Source organism: Ctenopharyngodon idella, chromosome 4 (genome assembly GCF_019924925.1).
Source record: "Ctenopharyngodon idella isolate HZGC_01 chromosome 4, HZGC01, whole genome shotgun sequence".
NCBI classification, from domain to species: Eukaryota; Metazoa; Chordata; class Actinopteri; order Cypriniformes; family Xenocyprididae; genus Ctenopharyngodon; species Ctenopharyngodon idella.
Window position 1 is genome coordinate 2,760,952 of NC_067223.1, and position 15,103 is coordinate 2,776,054.

Sequence of the window (15,103 nt, forward strand, 5' to 3'; positions counted from 1 at the left end):
TAAGTATACTTTTTGTATATTTACATATAATTTTATAATATCAATGTTTAGTGCCCAAATAGTAGACTGAAAGTATACTCTCTTATTTATAAAGAAGTTTACCAGCAAAACACTTGAATAAACTTCTTTTTTGTTAGGACTGACAAAACGTCTTATTGAGAACATATGACAAATGTTTCATTTTAGTAAAAAATACTAAACAGAAATAAATTCTGATCAAGCAACTGAAAGCTGGATGTTGAAAAACACAGGCACTGGAAGTTCTGGAAAACCAAAGGAACAATCTGTGAGAATTGCACTACAAGATTGAAACATCAAAATGTCAAATAGCAAGTGAAACACTTTATACACTCAGTTATCTCAGTTTAGGACACTTTCATGTACATCTATTTCCTAATTGGTTTAATCCACTGATGAATGTTCTGTCAATACTGTAATCCTGTAACACTGTTGAAGGTGAAACTAGACGTATATGACGATAAAGTGTGTGAAAGTGAACAGCTGCTCTGTCAGTCGTCCCTACAGACCTTCATCACATCACATCAGTTCAACATGCTAAAAAGACTCTACAAGAGCCCAGCACTGCAGTCAGGCCAGTTAAACTCTTATCTGAGTTATAAAACAGAAGAAACAAGACAGAGCTTATAGCATTAACAGCTGAAGTGTTTACAGCCTAAAGCATTGACCGTGCTAATGCTGCACTGAATGTTTTCTATTGCTGTTTCAGGGCTATTGAGAACTTTTTAGCTGGTTTAATAGGAGAGATGCTATCCTGTCAGCCATGACTGTTGGTATAAAATATCTATTTCTAAACAAAAGTCAGATTTTGAAGACAGAGTCTTAGATTTTTCTAATAACATACAGGTTTGCAATATTTAATAATGATTTTATGGATATATAGTGCAGTGAATCCGACCTACTATGAAGTGAAGTTAGCATTAGCATTATATTTCAGGTTTGAATGATCATGATTCCTCACTGAACATATCTGTACTGCAGCAGCTGTTTAAGATGAAGTAAATCAGGGTAAACAGAGTAAACAAGTTCATGTGTTTACATTTCTAACAGTGTATTTTCAGTGCATTGAGGGTGAATAAGCAGGTTGCTATTAATAAACAGCCCTCACACACAGAACTAGCATCAAAAGAACTAGCGCTGCTCATGTTCATGGACAACTGCTTCAAACACAGACGCATTTATGGTCATTAGGTGTAGTAATCTAATGAAGAAACTTCATTAAGTCTTTTCAGTGGTTTGGGATTCAGTGTTTCTTCCTCTCAGAGCTCTGTTTCCTCTGGGACAAATACAATGTAATTATGGAATTATTAATGGAGTCATAATTACATCAGGTGATGTGTAAAAAAAAGTCTTAACCTTTTGGGAAAGCAGCGCTCTAGATTTAAGGCGATATTTGTTAACAAGTTGTTGTGTGAACAGATTGTGTCAAATATGGTGGTAATTTCTGCACTTCAACTGTTAAGAAACAAAAATGCCTCATATTTATTGTTCTAAACAAACTCTACCTTGCTGAAAAATACAACGTAAACAAGCATGAATTCCATGCTGGTTTATGCTGGTTAGAGTTGGTCTAGCTGGTGGACCAACATAGTCATGCTGTTCTCAAGTAAAACTAAGCTGGTAAAGCTGATCCACCAGCATTCCCACTTCCCATGATGGTGACTGACCAGCAAAACAGCATCTATTGCTGGTCCCAGCATTAATAGCAATGCTGGATTTTTCGGAAAGGGTAAGTACCGAATTGAAGTGTGTATCTCTTCCTGAAGTATACATAAATGATGCCTATATATATGATATATGATATATATATGCTGTATATCAAGTTATATATATATATATATATATATATATATATGCTGTATACATATTACTATACTATATATATATATATATATATATACACACACACACACACACACACACACACAAAGTAGGGAACCAAATCATATATACACTGCTTAAAAAAATTTGAAAACACATCAGATCTCAATAGGGAAAAGTATCATGCTGGATATCTATACTGATATGGACTGGGTAATGTGTTAGGAATATGAGAGGATGCCACATCGTTTGATGGAAATGAAAATTATCAACCTACAGAGGACTGAATTCAAAGATACCCCAAAAATCAAAGTGAAAAAATGATGCACCAGGCTAGTCCATTTTGCTGAAATTTCATTACAGCAACTTAAAATGGTACTCAGTAGTTTGTACACAACGTCGGGGCGTGTTCCTAATGAGACGACGGATGGTGTCCTGGGGTATTTCCTCCCAGAGACACAGCAAACCTTCTGGTAATGGCACGTATTGATGTGCCATCCTGGAGGAGTTGGACTGCCTGTGCAACCTCTGTAGGGTCCAGGTATCGCCTCATGCTACCACTAGTGACACTGACCCTAGCCAAATGCAAAACTAGTGAAAAACAGTCAGAAAAGATGAGTAGGGAAAAAAATGTCAGTGGCCTCCACCTGTAAAACCATTCCTGTTTTGGGGGTCGTCTCATTTGTGCCCATCTAGTGCACCTGTTGTTAATTCCATTAACACCAAAGCAGCTGAAACTGATTAACAACCCCCTCTGCTGCTTAACTGACCAGATCAGTATCCCAGGAGTTTAACTGACTTGATGCTATTCTCTGATTAAAAAATGTTCCTTTAATTTTTTTTGAGCAGTGTATATAGACTAGAATATAACACAAAGACTTGGTGGTGGGCTCTTTTGAGTTAGACCAGTAAACAACAACCAAAAACTCCCTAGCGACCACCTAGCAACACCCTAACAACCAATAGATAGACAGACAGACACCAGAGTCATTTTACATTATGGAAATATATTCAGTTTTGTTTTCATAATATTTATGCCTGGATAACAATATCTTCATATTTTATACCGTATCAAACAAAAAATGTTCCTGCGATTTAAACAGAGAAATGAAGGAAACACAGTTGAAAAGCAAAATGTAGAGTTGCATTTATTCTTTTCTATTTTGCTGCTCTATAAACACATCTTTATGATCTAAACGTTACGCGTGTCTATGCTGAATGAGAGCAGGTGTGCGCTGACAGACGGAACCCTGCTGTGAGCAAAACCTCACATTCATTTCCTCTCGCCTCCTTCTGCCTCACTTCCTCTGTCGCCTCAGGACCGTTCGCCCTAAAACAGCCTCAAAGAGCAGTGCAGGTATTAATACAGACCCTCAGATAAACCTGAATGTTCAGAACTAGACCTCAGGCTGTGTGTGTTTGTGTGTGAAACAGACTGAGGTGTGAGAAACGTGATGAATAATTGCTTTAGTGGAGCTAGTGGAGGTTCTGCTCTCTGAAAACACAAGCTGTTTGTTTATTTTGATCTTGCTGTTTTTCCATACGCTCTTGTTTCTGTGTCTCCCGCCATTCGCTGTGCCCCGGTCTACACCCCCTGTTTTGTCCCTTCATCTTCCCCTCACGGATTCCTCAGCCTCTTTTAATAGCAAATGTGAAACACAGTGAATGACAGGGAGAGATGGAATTTCTCCAACTTTGCATCATCATCATCATGATTTCTGTAATGTTACAACACTCTGCCAAATGGAACCTGTTCAATCCAGCACACCAACATATTAGAACTTTATATATCAACTACAGGTCAAACACCTGCTTCTAATGACTTACAGGTACAGCAGTGGAACTCTTCACTTTCCAAAAAATAAAAAATCAATAAATAAAAGATACCGGTGTACAGTGATGGTATCAGGTGGAAATATTGTGGTATTATATTTAAAATTTACTTTTGCCTCCTTAAAGGATTAGTTCACTTTGAAATGAAAATTAGCCCAACCTTTACTTACCCTCAAGCCTTGTTTCTGACGAAGACATTCAGAGAAATATTAATAAATATCCAGACGCATCCGAGCTTTATAATGGCAGTGATAGGGTTCAATGAGTATGAGCTAAACAAAGTGCTTCCATCCACATCCATCCATCATAAACGTGTACTCCACATGGCTCCGGAGTGTTAATAAAGGCCTTCTGAAGTGAAGCGATGCATATTTAAACAAGTTATGAAATCAAATGTCGAGCTTCCGCCAGACCGCCTTCCGTATACAAGTTACGAAGAAAGTGTAAACTGGCATCTCGTCAATTACACTTTTTCCGTAAGTTTAATAGGGAAGGCACATGACGTAGCGTAAGCTTTGTGATCTGCAAGAGGTTTACACTTTCTGCGTACGTTGAATACGGAAGGTGGTCTGGCAGAAGCTCGATATTCGACTTCATAACTTGAAGAACATAACTTGTTTAAATATGGATAATTTTTTCCACAAACGCATCGCCTAACTTCAGAAGGCCTTTATTAAACACTCCGGAGCCGTGTGGAGTACACGTTTATGATAGATGGATGTGGATGGAAGCACTTTGTTCAGCTCATACTCATTGAACCCTATCACTGCTATTTTAAAGCTTGGATGCTTCAGGATATTTATTAATATTTCTCTGATTGTCTTCATCAGAAACAAGTGAGTAAAGGTTGGGCTAATTTTCATTTCAAAGTGAATTAATCCTTTAAGATGAATTGTTTGTATTCCTCATTTGTAAGTCACTTTGGATAAAAGCATCTGCTAAATGAATAAATGTAAATATAAATGTGATTTACTCAACCAATTAGTGTAAAAACACTAATTCATTCAGAAATGAATAAAGTGACTGCCTTTATAATTAAGTCATTGAAACATTCACTCAACCAATTTGTTTAAAAACACTGATTCAGTCAGGAATGAATAAAGTGGCTGCCATTATGAGTGAGTCATTGAATCATTCACTCAACTGATTTGTTTAAAACACTGATTCATTCAGGAACAAATAAAGTGGCTGCCATTATGAGTGAATCATTGAATCATTCACTCAACTAATTTGTTTTTAAACACTGATTCATTCAGGAACGAATAAAGTGACTGCCATTATGGGTGAGTCATTGAATCGTTCACTCAGGCGATTTGTTTAAAACACTGATCCTGCTTCCCAATGTCCATACTATCCATCCTAAATATGGTCTACATCCCGGATGGTCTACTTTTTCTGGTAGATTTTCGAAGTATAAAGGCTAATATTGCCCACAACCCTTTCGCTTTGGAGGATTCAATTCAGAACTACAAACATGAGAAAAAAAGTGTTAAAATACTACAAAACATGGCAGATATGCACGACCGACAGTGAGAGGTTTAAATAAAGGTTTGAGCGACTAATCAGTTTAACCTGATAAAAATATTTATTTAATGTTATTCGTGTTATATTTCATCTGCAAAAACAATGTGGACTTTTATAAAGATTAACTTTTAAATGCACCATTCTGCATTAATATGATGAGAGTTGAAAGACCCACGACTGCAGATCAACGTGCTACTGCCGACACGGTAGGAAATAAAATGAAATGAAATGTGGAGGATTTAAGATGATTGACAGGTCAGTTTACAGTGACAGTTTTTTTTTTTTTTAAATGGTGACAGCATGCGTGTCAGAATGCGACAGAGAGCAAAGACGCAATTGTATGACATGATAGTATGTCCCAAAGCTTGTCTACTCTTTTGCTACACACAAAAGTATGTACTTTTTGTTCACAAAAAGAGTACAAACTTTTAGGGCATAGTATAAGTAGGTGAATTGGGATGCAGCATGATTCATTCAGGAACGAATAAAGTGACTGCCATTATGAGTGAATCATTGAATCATTCACTCAAAACTAACTGATTTGTTGAAAAAAATTATTCATTCAGGAATGGCACTACTTTGTGTGTAAGTTAGAATGCATGTCTAAGTTGTGCAGCTGTTTTTTTTTTAGTTAATGAAGCAAAAACAAAGTAAGTTTCACTCTTGCAATTTTTTTTTTTTTTTATATTATTGTATATTCGGTAAACAACACACTTGCTCTTGTGATAATGAATAAATATACTATTATTTGTGTTATAGAAGGTCATATATACCTGGTTATAATGACTATTTGTTACAGTTAAAATTGTAGTAAATTACATGTTTGTCTCTTTACCTCAAGCTCTCTTTGTTTCCTTTACAAAAAGTACTGTTAAGGTACTTTGATATATTATATACCAAAGGATTACCATATTTACTTACTGGTTCTGGGACTTGAGGTGTCTAGACCTCTGGTATCGATCAAGCTTTGAAAGTTCTGACAGAAGGTGGTTGAGTTGAAGTTCATCTCTGATTACCATGGTAGTTTTGTCTCTCTCTTGAAGAGCATCATTCGTGTAATTACCGTATGAGTCTGTATAAAAGCCCAATTAAAAGAGCATCAAGTCTCTCATCCATAAAGCACATTAACAATGGCTAATTAAACCTGCAGTGTCTGCTTCTGATTTACTTTCTGAAGTAATTTAATAGAGCAGCTTTTTCAGTCTCTCACCTTTGCTTTGCTGTTTTCATTGTTCTTTGCTTCTTGAATGAGCTTGTCACGCCATCTTCATCATCATCTCTGTAAAGGTAGAACATTAATCGTGGTGAATGTACAGTTCTAATAGGGACTCGTCATTATCATGGAAGCATTTGAAAGCTGTTTGCTTTTAAATTGTTATTTCTTTCCCGCTGCAGCCCCACAGATGTATTAGTTGCCATGACAATTGCAGCTTCCCTCCAAAATTCTGCAGCTGCTTTCAGACAAATTCATGAAACATGCAAATAAGACACACACACCAGCCCGGCGGATAATCATGTTACAGCTTTCAACCGTTCCTCTTTCTCTGTGGCTAAGACATGGATTTAACAGCGCCAGAGGTTTAACTGCTTCTCTTCTCATTGGGATTTGAATCGTTCTTGAGACGGGCTGATGGAGGTGGAGGCATTTAAAACAGCTGATTCACTGTCTGCTGTTTCACTGATACACTGACTTGAGTAAATGAGCTATTTTAAATATGTTTGGGGAGAAATATAATTATGGAGCTGCGTGTCTTGTTGCTTTGCCATGTCTGGTTTTGGCTTTTTCTGGTTTTGATTATAGCAATTAGATGATAAATACATCTGATTAAGCGTTAATCCACATCACTTGATATCTGGGATTAGAGCTCTTGTTCTATGATGCAGTTATCTATTACAGAAGAGCATTTGTCTGTTTTAAATGAAAACACTTTACAAATGAGTAAGATGCTTTACATGCAGTAGTGTCGAATTATTTGAGTTTTTTTTTTTTTTTACACTTTCAAATGAAAATTAGCCCAAGCTTTACTCACCCTCAAGGCATCCTAGGTGTATATAACTTTTTTCTTTCTGATGAACACAATCAGAGATATTTAATACATTTCCTGAAGCATCTGAGCTTTATGATGGCAGTGAACAGGGGTCATGAGTATGAGATGAAGAAAGTGCTTCCATCCACATTTCAATTCCATCCACAATAAACGTGTACTCCACACGGCTCTGGGAGGTTAATAAAGGCCTTCTGAAGTGAAGTGATGTGTTTGTGTAAAACAAATATCCATATTTAACAAGTTTTGAAGTAAAATACCTAGCTTCCGCCAGACCGCCTTCCGGACATTTTTCCGTAAGTTGAATAGGAAAGGCGTTGGATGTAGCTTTTTGAACTGCAAGAGTTTTTCACTTTCTTCAGTCGAAAAAAAATTAATGTTTTTGAGGAAATTCCAGGATTTTTCTTCATATAGTGGACTTCACTGGAGTACAATGGGTTGAAGGTCCAAATTGCAGTTTAAATGCAGCTTCAAAGGGCTCTACATGATCCTAGCCAAAGAATATGGGTCTTATCTAGCGAAACAATTGGTCATTTCCTAAAAAAAATAAGACCCTTATTCCTCGTCTGGGATTGTGTAGAGCCCTTTGAAGCTGCACTGAAACTGCAATTTGGACCTTAAACCCGTTGTACCCCAGTGAAGTCCACTGTATGGAGAAAAATCCTACAATGTTTTCCTCAAAAACCTTAATTTCTTTACAACTGTGAAAAGAAAGACATAAACATCTTGGATGACATGGGGGTGAGTAAATTATTAGGAAATTTTAATTCTGAAGTGAACTAATCCTTTAAGAACAAAATAATATAAAGAAAATATTAATATATTATAATATTACTTTAAAATGTGATGTTATTATGACATATTTATTAATGGAATAGTGTAGTATTTAGTATATTTATATATTTATTAGAGTGAAATGCAAACTGTACTACCAAATATGCACATTTTGTATGAATACAAATGTATGTAGAAAAACATGACACTTAGGGCCAGAGCGCAATTCCAAAAAAATTAAAGTTCTGCGCCTGATCTACTGACAACACGCAAATTAACAAACATAGACACAGCTGGGTTATTTCCACAATAACCAACGCAATCTACCAAGAGCAGCGCAAATTATAGTCTGGTTTAGAACCGCCCTTTTTGGGCGGTAAATATTGATGCAAATATCAGCAAATTGACTAGCGCAAACCTTAGTAAATCACCTTGTATGATTCATTTAAATATGGGGAGTATCCCATAAATTTTGTGTCTGAAAGGGAAATTCCTACAAATGCATATGCAATAAGGTTAGCCGCAAAAATAACTATCAACACCTTTTCAGTGCAAATTTTTAACTGTGTGTCTTTAATAAATAAATCCTGGCAATCATTTTTTAATGCCAAAAGAGGGTTTGCATAAGCTGTTAGTAAATCTGGCCCTTAATAACAAAGGAACTGTTTCTGGATTTGTTATGATCCATTTATACTGTAAATAATAAGTTTGTAAGGTGTCATTATTTACAGTTCTGTAGAATGACCCAGCTTCTTTTTTTACGTACTTTGCAGTGTACTTTTACAACAGTTTTTGTTAACCTGTTTTATTTCAAAGTCTTACTTGTTCATTTGTATTACAATCATTCCTGTTTTCCCGTCGTTGAGCTTGGATCTTCCTCATTGTGTGCAGATCTCCTGGCAGTGCCGAAGCATCCGTATGCAGCCATGGAGAACTGGGGCCTGAGTGTGTTTGTGGAGCAGAAGATCTTGTTGGATCCTGACGTCTCCTCCTTCTCCTATCAGATGGAGCTCACCATGGTGGTGGTGCACGAGATCTGCCATCAGGTAAAACACATTTACGGGAGTAGCAGGAACATATGATCTGCTGTTTTCACAGTCACAGTCAAAATTCATCTTGCTGGAAGGAGACATAACAGATTTATATATAAGCAACAATATCAGATATGTTAATAATAAATGTGTTAATGTCAGATGTGTTAATAATAAATCACAATGGACTAATCTATTCCAATCACATCACCTGATCTGTCAGAGTCACTTTTCTGACATGTTGTTTATTTCATGACTGGTAAAGTCAGCATGGAATGGAAGTTCCCTATTGTGAAGTTCGACTTGATTTTTTTTTCCCATTGTGAATTGATTGGATGGTTGTGGTTTGCTATTGCTGTGATGTCATGTGAGTGACAGGTTGTCCCGCCCTCATGCCAGCCATCAGAGAAGAGAAGAGATGTCACTGCAAGATAGGGAGGGGGAGTTGTTTTGATTAAAAATTATGAGGGCACATAAACTAAAAATAATAATAATAATAATAATAATAATAATAATGATGTGCACGGATAAACATTTAAAACATGCTTTGAAAATTGTATTTTCATTCTTAAATCAGGTGCAAGAAGGAATGCCTTAAAACTCTCTAAACTCCTTGCAATTATATATATTTGTTAGGCCTAATTTATGTTAATACGTTCTGTATTTGTTATCTGTAAGTAATTTTTTTTTTGTTTTTCTTTTATTTATTTGTTTTCTCTTTCTGCTTGAAAGAGAAGCTACTTGAACTTTAATGTGTTTGTGTTTAAAAAGGTAGTTTGAGGCATCTCATCAGCAACTGTTCCAGCAGGAATTCAGATAAACAACAATAATGGAAATGATCGAAAACGAATTTCATTATGGATGGATTAACCGGGTCTGCTCGATGTTCACTGAAAACCTCAGCTCAGTTCATTTAACAGTACTCAATAACACATTTCTGAGAAAAAACACCTAAAAAATAGATTAAACTGAGCTGCTGCGGGAAAAGTTCACGACCCAAGCTGCCTAAAACACAAGAAAGCTTTATATTAAGCGCATAAACAAACTCGTAAGCGTATAGCATAGCGTACCTGCCCTGTCAGGTGCTCTGTCAGATATGTTTCCCGTTTAATGAGTGAGACATGTTTTCCCCAACGCACTTAGCGCATAACTTACATTTAATGTTTATATCCTTGTTTGTAAATGTTATAAATTCACATGAGTATTTCCAAATTCGTCCTAATAGCAAGCGAATCTCCGCCAAACTTCACTGACTAAACGAGTGCCAGAGCGCGCATGCGCGTCAAACAGACGGAGCGTTAAGATAAATTATGCGCTATAATTCTGAGTAATTTATTAATTTTACTGAATATTTCTTGTTTGTCGTTAAATTTAGGTTTAAAATTCCACATGTAAAGCAAATAATTTAATTTTTTATCAGTGCATGTTACTGTAAAGGGATTAGCACAATTGAATATAAATGATGTCTCTTACATTTACACATAAAATAAAAAATAAGGCGTTTGTGTTCCTACAGTAGATTGTACTTTTTACTAGTTAACACTTAGTTTGTCCTTCAGTTCTTTATTATAACTATAATTATTATTATTGTAATGTATAGAACTGCCTTTCTCAAAACTGCTGACAAGATCTGGTGCTATAATGTAAGGCCTTTTTTAAAAATTGCAGATAATGTAGGCTACACAGGCACATCATCGTCTACATGCATATTGGCTATATTTGTTGTTATACTGTAGCAATTCACAGAAAATCAAAATCAAAAAATGAATCAATTCAGCAGAAGACAGAGAAAGAAAGGCAGAAAGAGAAAAACTCCAGGAGTCAGAGAGTAACGGAGAGTGTGAAGATGGTCAGTTGTTGAGTTAAAGGGCAGAACAGCAGCAGATGTAATTGGACATCTTGAGAATTTGATGCAGCTCATATGAAAAGAGCTTCACACATCGCCTCCATTGGGATTGTGAAAGTAAAGATTTATTTTCTTCATCCCTCTTTCTTTCTCTCTGTGTTTTGCCTTTTCTCTAGAGTGTTTCCCTCATACACAAGTCTTTCTTGTGTTAAATAACCTATTTTTCGTGTCTTTGCATCATTGCAGACTATTAGATGCAGATCAAACAAGCAGTCTGGGTTAAAAAGTGATTTTTTTTTCTTCTTCTTTTGGCATTGAAATAATGTTCAGTAAAGGACTTTAAGCCCACAAATGCATCATCGGCTTGAATTGTAAAGGAAATGTTGGAATTATTCATTGCATATGCTCATTTTTCACCAGCCTTTGTTTGCAGCTCTTGTGTTCCGAGAACCTTGGATTTTAGTGCCTTTTGTTATGGAGGATTATTGATGAGCATGTTGGAGATGTTCTGCGCTCTCCAGTATTGTTCTGGATTCATCTAGTCTTCCTCATCTGCTGCTGAATCACAGCTTTGCATTGTGTTCTAGCTCAAAGCTCAATGAGTGGAATGAAACAGCATGTCTGCAGTTCTTTCCTCTTTTCTTTTTGTTTGTTTTCTTGTTTTTGTTTTATTTTTAGGGAGAAGGAAATAAAAGACAACAATCCCCTCATCTCTCATTTCTGCACAGATAGTGCAGCTCTGTCTGAACTCAGTCTGAACCTTATACAGTAAAACACTCTCACAGGGAGCATGAAATCATGATATTATTTCAGAAACAGCAATAATGCACATATTTGATAGTTTTAGAGCTGAAATTCATGAAATTAAATTTTATGATCAATAATAATTGAAAAGAAGCAGCAGTGGAGGCTGGAACTATAATATAGTGATATAACAAGTGATGATGTTTACAGTCAGAAAACTGAAATACATTAACATCCCCAATGAATTCACATTTATATATGTGTACAACACACTGTAAAGCTGAAACCTTTTTTGTGCTTCAAAAATACTTATCCATGATTTGGCTGCAATTATTGTATGATTTATCTTGCACATTGCAAAAGCTGTGAAACAACAGAAAAGAGTCTCTTTGTTTTATTTATTTTTTTAATTCAAACTCTGTATGTTAATGTATGTATACGGTTGACACTATTTAAGAGATGGATGCAGTACTGCATATGTGCATTTTGTGTACTGAATGCCTATTAATTACACCAGAATTTATAGTCAGAGCTCAATTTGAGTAATATTTGGCATAATGCAATATGTTTGTTCCCATTCATGTTTTAAAGGGGAACTTTTATTCTTTTTTACTTACTTTAAAGGGGTGCTTTACGAACGAGGGTCAATTCAACACTGGATTTGCACAAAAGATTAACATGACGGCACATGCTAGTCGATAAGTTAAATCAACTCCGAAGCAACTACATAAATTTATCCACTAACCATTCAGAAACGTCCAGCTGCATTCTACTCTGTCTCTCCGTCAGTGTCCGACTCCGGTTTGAACAATGTAAGGCTGAACACCGTTACTGACAATTATCATTTTGGCTGCGTGAGATTCTCCAGTTTTGTTGTTGTTGAGCAACCAAAGCACGAGCTGTTAAAGCTCCGCCCTCTTTTGGAAAGCGGCCAGGAACAGCAGCTCATTTGCATTTTAAGGGACACGCACAAAAATGGTGTGTTTTTGCTCACAACCAAATAGGGGCAAATTTGACAAGCTATAATAAATGATCTGTGGGGTATTTTGAGCTGAAACTTCACAGACACATTCTGAGGACACCAGAGAGACTTATATTACATCTTGAAATAATGAAAATGTTTTTTTTATGGTTTAGTTTTAGTTGATGATAATTAACTCGTGGAAAAAAAAAAACTTGTCTGCTCGTGGAAAAAAAAAATGTTTTACAAGGTAGCAATTTCATATGAGTTTGTACGATATGATTTGTATGGAAACAGACGATTCCTAACCCTGAACCTAACTGTCACTGGGGTATAAACAGACCATACAAAAAAATGTACAAATGAGATAGTATGAATTCATAGGAATTAAATAATTTGCCAAAACATAAAATAGTTATGAATTGTCATGCAAGTTTGTTGATGCTATAATGTTAGATGTCATATTAAACATTGAAAGCATGTGTCAGTTCAAATTTAAGCTTTAAACACAAGTGTGTGCATATGTGAGTAAGTGTGCTTATGAATAAGAGAAAGGAGGAGAGACAGAGAGAGTAAAAGACAGAGATTAGTGTCACACGTTTTTGAATTCACCGCAGGCTGTTTCACCCTTTTGTGTCGCAGCTCTCTGGAGCTTCTGCTCATCTTTATGTTTTTAATTAAGACGCCATTTTCTATTCAAACTGTTATTCTGTTTCAGTCTCATGCCCATCATTTTTTATATAGGGTTAAATAGCACACCGCTAATTATTTTCCACTGTAAATTACCTCAGATCATATGAGTGGGCGGAGCTTATGCTCATCTGACATAATGATTTGCTCCTTCATTTGAAAGCATTAGATCAGTCCTCATCCAGCACATATTCTGTCATACATTAAAAAGTCTGTCTGCGTACTAATAACTCGAGCTGGTGGCAAAGTGCCGGCATCTGATAAATCACATTTGTATCTCGCTGCTCACGCTGACTGCCTGCAGAGAATTGATTAGTGGACGACAGGCACTGTTTGCAATTGTATAGGTTTGTCCTGTGGACTCTCCTGGACTCATTTTAATGTCATATACTGTAGCAGCGGATTGTTAGTAGATTTGCCGCCGCCAGCGATGGGGTTTATATGTCACAGAAGCTCAATCACTGTTCATTTCTCATCTCATTTCAGCCTCACAGAATTAAATGATGCTGCCGCAGTTATTCAGCCAGTAACATAAACCTAATAGAGGCCAATGCAGCTGATGTTGAGTTTCTTATTTTCCCACAGATTGGAGAGGTGACATTCTGCCCTCTGGATATGAATTTGTTTGGAGAGTGAGGCTTCGGTTCTCAGATACATCTTAACACGGTTGCTTTAAAAAACATAGTTAGACATTAAATATGAGATACACATTAAATATGAGGATAAATGGCTGAGTCTGTCAGTGGAAGTGAGTCTTGTCTAAATGACTCATGTCTGTTGGCTGGTGTTTTATTCTCTGCTCATTTATTAAAGACAGCATCCATAAACACATGTGAAATTGGGGATTTCACACTCTCACTCTGAATTCGGACAAATAAATGATTTTTGTCACTCAAAACAGAGGGTTTCAAATTCTCGTATTGTGATTTAGAGCAATTTCTAGTTCTAGTGCAGACAGGTACTGTAATGTGATGATGGCTCTGTACCTGGTAAACTGCCTTGCTGTCTACTTTCTACACAGGCAGCTGCTTTAAGGACACATCCTCACTGAAACTGAACCTCATAAGTGACTGATTTGAAAGGCTGTAAAGTCATTAACTGTTCATGTTCATGGATCATTCTAGTAGAGTGCGATTTTCAACATGGTGTTAAGCTGAAAATAAAAAAATATCTTGCACACACTTAAATAGTGGGTGAAATATTTATTTTTATACACTGCTCAAAAAAATTAAAGGAACACTTTTTAATCAGGGAATAGCATCAAGTCAGTTAAACTCCTGGGATATTGATCTGGTCAGTTAAGTAGCAGAGGGGGTTGTTAATCAGTTTCAGCTGCTTTGGTGTTAATGAGATTAACAACAGGTGCACTAGATGGGCACAAATGAGACGAGCCCCAAAACAGGAATGGTTTTACAGGTGGAGGTCACTGACAATTTTTTCCCTTCTCATCTTTTCCGACTGTTTTTCACTAGTTTTGCATTTGGCTAGGCTCAGTGTCACTACAGTTAGCATGAGGCGATACCTGGACCCTACAGAGGTTGCACAGGCAGTCCAACTCCTCCAGGATGCCATATCAATATGTGCCATTGCCAGAAGGTTTGCTGTGTCTACCAGCACAGTCTCAAGAGCATGGAGGAGATTCCAGGAGAAAGGCAGTTACTCTAGGAGAGCTGGACAGGGCCGTAGAAGGTCCTTAACCCATCAGCAGGACCGGTATCTGCTCCTTTGTGCAAGGAGGAACAGGTTGAGCACTGCCAGAGCCCTACAAAATGACCTCCAGCAGGCCACTGGTGTGAATGTCTCGGACCAAACAATC

The 15,103-nt window shown here is 36.7% G+C and overlaps 1 protein-coding gene and 2 long non-coding RNA genes across 3 annotated transcripts in view; 1 reads left to right on the top strand and 2 right to left on the bottom strand.

Moving 5' to 3' along the window:
* The window catches only part of LOC127511012 (thyrotropin-releasing hormone-degrading ectoenzyme-like), a 140,806-nt gene that overhangs the window by 58,973 nt on the left and 66,730 nt on the right, over positions 1-15,103 (top strand). The window contains exon 4 of the mRNA XM_051891272.1: positions 8,907-9,061. Within this exon, the coding sequence (XP_051747232.1) occupies positions 8,907-9,061 (155 nt within the window). The remainder of the gene's footprint in view (positions 1-8,906; positions 9,062-15,103) is intronic.
* Positions 4,867-8,959, bottom strand: LOC127511013 (uncharacterized). The gene is made up of 3 exons (XR_007929798.1): positions 8,838-8,959; positions 6,407-6,475; positions 4,867-6,268 (listed from the first exon to the last, which is right to left on the bottom strand). It is a non-coding gene; the product is annotated as an uncharacterized LOC127511013 (long non-coding RNA).
* Positions 9,003-10,979, bottom strand: LOC127511015 (uncharacterized). Its single transcript, XR_007929800.1, has 3 exons — positions 10,117-10,979; positions 9,258-9,470; positions 9,003-9,134 (listed from the first exon to the last, which is right to left on the bottom strand). It is a non-coding gene; the product is annotated as an uncharacterized LOC127511015 (long non-coding RNA).